This window comes from Protobothrops mucrosquamatus, unplaced genomic scaffold (genome assembly GCF_001527695.2).
Source record: "Protobothrops mucrosquamatus isolate PMUCROS unplaced genomic scaffold, P.Mucros_1.0 scaffold2647, whole genome shotgun sequence".
Lineage (NCBI taxonomy): Eukaryota > Metazoa > Chordata > Lepidosauria > Squamata > Viperidae > Protobothrops > Protobothrops mucrosquamatus.
Window position 1 is genome coordinate 77,711 of NW_015388698.1, and position 8,658 is coordinate 86,368.

At 46.4% G+C, this 8,658-nt stretch overlaps 1 protein-coding gene across 1 annotated transcript in view; it reads left to right on the forward strand.

Annotated features, from left to right (window-relative positions):
- The window catches only part of BSG (basigin (Ok blood group)), a 45,462-nt gene extending 36,816 nt beyond the window's left edge, over positions 1–8,646 (forward strand). Inside the window, exons 5-8 of the mRNA XM_015825456.1 lie at positions 639–915; positions 4,211–4,235; positions 5,679–5,748; positions 7,672–8,646. Coding sequence (XP_015680942.1) covers positions 639–915; positions 4,211–4,235; positions 5,679–5,736 — 360 coding nt within the window. The 3' untranslated portion in view covers positions 5,737–5,748; positions 7,672–8,646. The remainder of the gene's footprint in view (positions 1–638; positions 916–4,210; positions 4,236–5,678; positions 5,749–7,671) is intronic.
- Positions 8,647–8,658: the final 12 nt, after the last annotated feature.

The following is an 8,658-nucleotide window of genomic DNA, read 5'->3' on the forward strand; positions in this document are numbered from 1 at the left end:
GGATTCCAAGTCACTTTTTTCAATGCTGTTGTGATTTCAAATCATCATTAAATGAACTAATAATAATAATAATAATAATAATAATAATAATAATAATAATAAAGTTGGAAGGGACCTTGGAGGTCATCTAGTCCACCCCCCTCTCAGGCAGGAAACCCTATACCATTTCGGACAAATGGCTGTCCAGTCTCTTCTTAAAAACTTCCAGTGTTGGAGCATCCCCCGCTTCTGGAGGCAGGTAGTTCCACTGGTTAATTGTTCTCACTGTCAGGAAGTTTCTGTTTAATTCCAGGTTGCTTCTCTCTTTGGTTAGTTTCCATCCGTTGCTTGGCAACTGGTTCATATTTACGACGGTCGCAGTGTCCCTGGGCTCATGCGATCCCCTTTTGCGACCTTCCGGCAAGCCAAGTCAATGGGGGAAGCCAGATGCACTTAACAACCGTGTTAACAAAGTGAACAACCGCAGCGACTCATTTAACAACAGTGGCAAGAAATGGGGCAAGACTCACTTGACCGCTGTCTTGCTTTGCAGCGAAAATTTGGGGCTGGGCTTGTGGTCGTAAGCCGAGGACTTACCTCTGGCTCTTTCTGAAAGGGTCTGCCTCTGTAGCTAGTAACCACCCCTCTTCCTCCTCCAGCCTGTCCTCAACGGCACCGAGGAAAGGTTCTACATCATATCCAACGGTACCAGGACAGACCTTCAGATCATTTCTTTGGACCTGGAGAAGGACCCTGGGACTTACGTCTGCAACGGCACCAACGAAATAGGCGAAGGGAGCGCTGAGGTGAACTTGAGGGTGCGGAGCCGGCTGGCTGCTTTGTGGCCCTTCTTGGGGATTGTGGCAGAAGTGCTGGTCCTGGTCACAATAATCTTCATCTACGAGAAGAGGAGAAAGCCCAATGAGGTTCCTGAGGGTAAGGTGCTGGAATGGGCAAGGGCAGGGCTAGGGGTAGGCAATCTTGGCCCTTTTATGACTTGTGGACTTCAACTCCCAGAATTCCTGAGCCAGCATGGCTCAGCTTGGAAACCTCTCCCTTTCCCCTCAGCGTGGCTGGCTCAGGAATTCTGGGAGTTGAAGTCCACGAGTCATAAAAGGGGCAAGTTTGAAGACACTTGCTCTTAATCTTCATCCTAGGATAAGGGTAGGCAACCTTGGCTCTTTTATGACTCGTGGACTTCAACTCCCAGAATTCCTGAGCCACCATGGCTAAGCTTGGAAACTTCTCCATTTCTCCTCAGCATGGCTGGCTCAGGAATTCTGGGAGTTGAAGTCCACGAGTCATAAAAGAGCCAAGGTTGCCTACCCCTCGGCAAGGGGGATGTTGATGATGATGATAATAATAATGATGATGATGATAATGATGATGATGATGATGATAATAATAATAATAATAATAATAATAATAATGATGATGATGATGATGATGATGATGTCATGGTTCCGATAGATGTGGCCAGTTAAAAGAAAGAATTCTTCCTCAAAGAACCATTTTTATTTGGCTACACAATATCTGCACGTACAAAGGTGAACCCAAGACTAAATCCCTCTCCCCCTGGTTACAAAGTTGCAATTCCCACCTCAATTAGATGTCATAAATCACATTCACCAGTTGTTACGAAAGGCGGGCACTCCTCCCAGGGCTCCAGCCCGCCCAAATGTAATCAGTAATGACCTTGGTTCCCATACCTAAGAATTGTTATGGCTAGCTTAAAACTGACACTTTCCTCCTTTTTCCCTTTTCATACCAAAATCTAATATTCTAGTTACACATCTGCTCTATCTAATTATAATAATACTTTAATTTCTAAAAAAAATTGTCTTATTTTCCATCCTGGACCAGTTTCTAGCATGACTGTGCCGGTCCACAGACCAGGGATTGGGGACCCCTGCCTTAAGAGGCTCCTGCAGGTTCGCCCATCACCAGGCTTGGCTTTGCGACTGACTTAGGTTGCCTAATTATGCTAAGCTTGGGTTAGATTCCACACCTTTGGTCTGAAAAAGAAATTAATCTCACTCGGATCATCGCAACTTCAGTGGTTTTAGGCACTGTGGAAACATTGCTGAGTGAGATTTTATCTGCCTCCCCCCCCTCTCCCTTGTTCTTTGTCTCCTATGGGGACATAAAACAACAACTCTGCTGCATAAATCAATTGGCAGGAATGTTTTAGGTCCCTGGAGAAGTCTCTTAGCCAATGTCAGCCTTCTCATTTCACTGCTGTCAGCATCTAACATTTTAATCTATTTCTTCTGTTAGGGAGTGTTCTGGTCACTGTTTTTCCCTCCACAGGTTTGCATTATTTAAAATATTTTACTTTAAACACCCGAGATGCCTACATGCTTCTATCTAAATCAGAAATTCAGCATTTCTTCCTGTGCCACCCCCTACTCCTCTTTCCTTTTTTTAAAAAAAAATGCTTTCTTTGCTGTGGAGATGTAAATCCTTGTTCTTTATATACGTTTCTTGGTAAACAGCAAGACATTCCTCACTTTCTCCACCCTTATACAGTAGTGGCCAAAATTCTGGAAACCTTTTGGGAAAAGTGTATTTTTAAGGTTTGATGGCTAATAACACTTTTTTTTTTTTGGAGTAGTAGGTGGAAACTTAACCAAAGGTGGCATTTCTACTGTACACTTTTCCCAAAAGGGTTTGGACAATTTTGGCCACTACGGTAGATTTCATTAAAATCCTGCTTCGTTTGTACGCGCTCTTTGCAGCAACGCTTTGAATTGAATAAAGGGAAAGGGAAAAATCTTTAGAGCATGGATGGGGAATTTTATGACTTGTGGACTTCAACTCCCAGATTTCCTGAGCCAGCAGGAATGGCTGGCTCAGGAATTCTGGGAGTTGAAGTCCACAAGTCATAAAGGGGCCACAGTTCCCTACTTCTGTCTTACAGCAGGGGTCCCCAACCCCCGGGCTGCGGCCTATTCGGAACCGGGCTACACAAGCGGGTGAGCACACACACGCCTGCCACTCACAACTATCCTCTCTTCCCCCACCACCCCTACACCAGGCTGGGCTGCCAAGCCGGAAAGATTGGGGACTGCTGCCTTAGAGGATAAGAAGGTTTCTTGATTGGCTGAAACAATGTTGCTCAACCTTGGGTACTTAAAGCTGTCTGGACTTCATCCCCCAGAATTCCCCAAGCAGCATGCTGGCTGGGGAATTCTGGAAGTTGAAGTCCCGACAGCTTAAATTGCTTAAGATAGGGGTCTTCAAACTTTTATGACTTGTGGACTTCAACTCCCAGAATTCTTTAGCCAGGCACGCTGGCTGAGGAATTCTGGGAGTTGAGGTCCACAGGTCATAAAGGGGTCCAGTTCCCCACTCCTGTTCTAGAGCAAGGGTCTTCAAACCTGGCCCCTTTATGATTTGTGGACTTCAACTCCCAGAATTCTTCAGCCAGGCACGCTGGCTGAGGAATTCTGGGAGTTGAAGTCCACAAGTCATGAAAGGGCCAGGTTTGAAAGCCCCTGGCCTAAGGTAAGTGCCTAAGGTTGAGCCACACTGGCTTAAAAGCTTGTAAATACGGCCTACTTGCTGGCATTAACTTAAATTCTTTCTTGCTGCTGCATGTTAACCCTTTGTGGTAAGTGGAAGACCAAACCAAAGCCACCCTTCACCCTGGTTGTCTTGTCCTCTGTATATGATCTGCCCGTAGTACTAGTTGGTCTAGTGGTGAAGACACCTGGCTAGAAACTCTGGAGACCGTGAGTTCTAGTCCCACCTTAGGCACAAAAACCAGCTGGGTGACTCTGGGCCAATCACCAAGTTCTAGTCCCACTTTATGTAGGAAAGTCAGCTGGTAGACTTTGGGCCAATCCCTCTGTCTGAGCCCAAGCCACCTCACAGGGTCGTTGTGGGGAAAATAGAATGTATAAACATAATAAAGTTGGGGTGTAAATAAATAAATGTAGACATATGAGGGTGGTGGCATTAAACATCTGTTTTTGACAAACAGATAATAGACGAGATGACAGATGATAGATGAGATGATAGAATGAATTGGGGGTGAAGGAGGTTAACTGCCCAGCGCCCCTGTCTGAGGAAAATGGGTGGTGGGAAATATAAAGAAATAAATAGGAGTATAATAGAAATAGGAAATATAAACAAACAAATACATAAATAAATGTGACAAGAGTATGATTTGCCTATTCACCAAATCCTTCTTTCTTCTTCTTCTTCTTCTCTCTTCCTTTGCTCAAAGATGACGATGGAGGCTCTGCTCCCCTGTAAGTATAAAGAACCTTTTTTTCCCCCCACTCCTGATAGAGCACCTCCTGAGGCCGCTTGTGGGTGGAAAATTAGACAACCAGAATATGGGACTGCCTGCTGTCTCTGATCAGATGGGTCTGTGAGAAGGAGAGAGCAGATGTGCCCAACTGTAATTAACCTGAGCAGGCATGGAGACTCTTCAGGAGGCTGCCTGCTGCCTGACAGAAGCAGAGTTAAGGCAGATGCTGCTTATTGAGGCTGGCAGATCATGAAAGAGGAGCGACAGGAAACCGAGATCGGGGGAAAGAGGAGCCCACGGGGCCCAAAGCGAGGGCGGTCGGGTCAGTGGGTCCTTTAAAGGCTGGGAAACACAAGGGCTTGGTGGGCTGTGCCAGAGCAGATTGCCTTAGCCCAGGGGTCTTCCAACTCGGCCCTTTGATGACTCGTGGACTTCAACTCCCAGAATTCCTCAACCAGGCACGCGTGCCTGGCTGAGGAATTCTGGGAGTTGAAGTCCACGAGTCATCAAAGGGCCGAGTTGGAAGACCCCTGCCTTAGCCAGTGTTTGTCAATCATGGCAACTTGAAGATGTATAGATGATTTAGGTAATGATTTAGAAGCTAACTAGCTTGTATAATGTGAGGTGAATGAGGCAACGTTAGGAATGACTCAGCAGGCGTCTGTATCCCTTTAAGAGCTTGAGTATAAAAGGGAAGGCCTTGCTGGAGTCTTTCTGCTATAATTGCTGTGTATTGGAGTTCGCGGTGGAGTTCGCGGTATCACCACGTGTATGTACAGTATCTTGTTCCTAGGGTATATTTGTAGATAGTGTAATATAAATCACCATTTAAATACAAACCACTGTCTACTGTATTTACTCCTGGGTTACCTCAGCGCAATAAGACTGTGCATGCTCTGACAGTAGACTTCCAACTCCCAGAATCCCTTAGCCAGTCACGCTGGCTGGGGAATTCTGGGAATTGATGTCCACACCACTTCAAGCTGGCACGGTTGGTTAAAATGGTCTGTCTTGAAATCTCAGCGTAGTGCGCAGCTGGCTGGGAAATTCTGGCAGCCGAAGTCCACACGTCTTCCAAGTTGTCACGGTTGAAAGCTTTGAGGAATATGGGGCTGCCTGCTGTCGCCGATCAGATGGGCCTGTGAGAGGGAGAGCTTTCTGACTGGGCAGTTTGTGTCCGTCAAGTATCATCCTAGATAGGCCCTAGAGCAGTGTTTCTCAACCTTGACCATTTTAAGGCATGTGGACTTCAACTCCCAGAATTCCACAGCCAGCATTGCTGGCTGTGGAATTCTGGGAGTTGAAGTCCACATGCCTTAAAATTGTCAAGGTTGAGAAACACTGCCCTAGACTCTACCTACTTGCTAGTCTAGATGGGAGTTTTGACACGGATCTTCCTTAAGGATCTGGAACCTGACCGACTTTTCCTTTCGCCTCCCAGCAAAGGCAACACTGCAAATAACATGGACAAGAACGTGCGTCAGAGGAATGCAAATTAAGCCCACAGCAAGGTAGGATTCCTGGGAGAGCTGAGTTTCGTCCGTCATCCAAAGATGGGAAAAAAAATCCCTTCTTGAAATTCTGGATTTGTTTTAGAAACTGACAGTAACAGAGAAGGGAGTCGGCCTCTTCTCGGTCAGGGAATGTCGTAGTCCTGAATGATAATGACCGAAGAATTAATCAGTGTGGAATAACTTGCCCCCAGAAGTTGTGAGTTCTCCCATTGAATGGTGATGGGTGGCCATTTGTCCTGAATGGTATAAGGCAGGGGTCTTCAAACTTGGCCCTTTTATGACACATGGACTTCAACTCCCAGAATTCCTCAGCCAGGCACGTGTGCCTGGCTGAGGAATTCTGGGAGTTGAAGTCCACAAGTCATAAAAGAGCCAAGTTTGAAGACCCCTGAAGTAGGGCAATGTTTTTCAACCTTGGCCACTTTAAGACGGGTGGACCTCAACTCCCTATGCTGGCTGGGGAATTCTGGGAGTTGAAGTCCACCCACCTCAAAAGTGCCCAAGATTGAGAAATACTGTTCTGTTAGGTTCTTCAATGCAAAGCCCTCTCCAGCTGGTTGAATTACAACCAAAGGGTCTTCAAGCAGTTCAGCCATGGGCTGGGAATCCTGGGAGCTGTAGTCTATCTTCACCAGCCTACAGCCTGTATCACCCCTCCCACCTCAGACAGGCCACCTACATCTATTATAAAAGGTGTTGTTTTTTTTCTGATTCGAAGCGAAAGCCATTCAGAATCATTCAGGAGACAGCAGGAATTATCAACCAATGAGAAGAATATAAAGTTAAAGCAGAACCTGATGTAAAACAAAATTGTATGCCAGGGGTCTTCAAACTTGGCCCTTTTATGAATTGTGGACTTGTGGATGCGTGCCTGGCTGAGGAATTCTGGGAGTTGAAGTCCACAAGTCATAAAAGGGCCAAGTTTGAAGACCCGTGGTGTAAGGTCTCCTTCTTGAACGAGGGGGTGGAGTAGAAGACCTCTTAAAGTCCCTTCCAACCCTGTTACTCTATGTACTAATATCCCTAAAAGTGCTTGGACTACAACTCCCATTATTTGCACGAGAGGGATGAATGTTGCAGTCCAACCCATCCGCAGGGGGGGACCAAGTTGAGAAAGGATGGAACATCCAACAGGACCACATAAGCCCAATTTGGACCTCCATTTGCATATTGTATCTACTCAGCCAGGTAATGCTCACTAGGCTTTATTGCTCCGTCCCGCTCACCTACTCGGAATATTGGGAAGACGCAGTGTATTACCGATAAAAGAGAATATTGGTAGTTCAGGGTTGAACTGTGGAATTCTTGGTGCTCTCTGAGTTTGGTTGTTTCCTTCCAGACATTTCATTACCCAACTAGGTAACATCATCAGTGCTAAAAGAGAGTGGAGGGTTTGCTCTGTTTATATACGAGTGCAATGCATTGATCCCCATAACGGTGCTATCCAGAACCTGTCCATAAAAGAGAATTGTCACAATTCAAAAAAAATTTAAATTGTTTTCTCTCAATTGACTTTCTTTAGTACATATGAGACTTGCATACTTCCCAGTTAGCTTCTTTTCATGCCCTGCTTTGAGATTGTTCTTTGCTGAGGGGTGGGGGATATTTGGATTTGCCATAATTATATTATGCCTCTGTGTGTATAAACATCAGCAATATAATGNCTCTCTCTCTCTCTCCCTTCCACTCTCCTCTCTCTCTCTCCCTTCCCCTCTCTCTCTCTCCCTCTCTCTCTCCCTCCCTTCCACTCTCCTCCTCTCTCTCTCTCTCCCTTCCACTCTCCTCTCTCTCTCTCCCTTCCCCTCTCCCTCTCTCTCTCTCCCTCTCTCCCTCCCTTCCACTCTCCTTCTCCCTCCCCCCCTCTCTCTCTCTCTTTCCCTTCTCTCTCTCTCTCCCTCCCTCCCTCCCTCCCTCTCTCAGGTGACACGAGACCTAAGCAGATGGCTTAGACGTTTCTTCTGACATTTTCCTGCTGTAAAACCAAGAATATTTCCAGAACACCCTTGCATCCTTTTTTTCTTTAAAAAAGGAAGACAAAAAGCAGTGAGAGATCTTTTAGCCTTTTAAGTTTTCACCACACGTAAAGTTTTTTCGTCTGTTCTCACCGCTGAATCTTGAGAGTTGGGGAAAGGGAAATGGAAGAAACGGGGAAATTAACATTTCAAGAACATGTGGCCGGTTAGTTTTAAGATCCATCATCCCTCACTCAAGAACGTGCTGTTCTCTCTCTTTTTCTCTCTCTCTCTCTTTTTTTTTAGTAGCAGGCCCTAGGGGGAGTTATTAAATTAGTCCCGTTGAACGATGCAGTAGCATGAAGCAATCCAGAGTTTTAAGTCACCCTCGGCTTTAGGAAGGGCAGTGCTTCAGCCCTGAATAAGTTTGGCCAGTAGCAGAGTTTGCCTCTCCTCCTCTTCCTCATTTGGTCTCCCTGGAGCAGAAACTCCCCAATCTCGCGCGCCATTTTCTCCAAACCCCAGAGCAGAAGATACCACGAAACAAGGGCTGCTGCTGCTGCTGCTGCTTGTGTGTTGGTGTTTGGCGTCTCGAGCCTGGAAGAGACGGCCAAGCTTTGCCGCCTTTTGTCATTCCTCTCTCCAGCCACGTGAGCCTTTGGGGCTCTCTGGAGACGCGTCCAGTGCACAAACAGTGTCGGTGCCATAATTGCTCAGAAGACAAGGACAGTGACTTTTCTCCTGCCTCCCCTCCCCGCCCACCCCCCAACCTCGGTGTCCTCAGAGCGTCCAGCCAGAAGGGAGGCAAGAATCTGAAGCTCATATATATATGTGTGTGTGTGTAGGGTCGTCTTTCCAGCTTATCTGGTGGTGTCTCCTTTTAGTCCAGTGACATTTTAGACGGCAATTAATTGCAAAGGCCAGAAGACAAGCCGGAATGTAACTCTCATGCAGC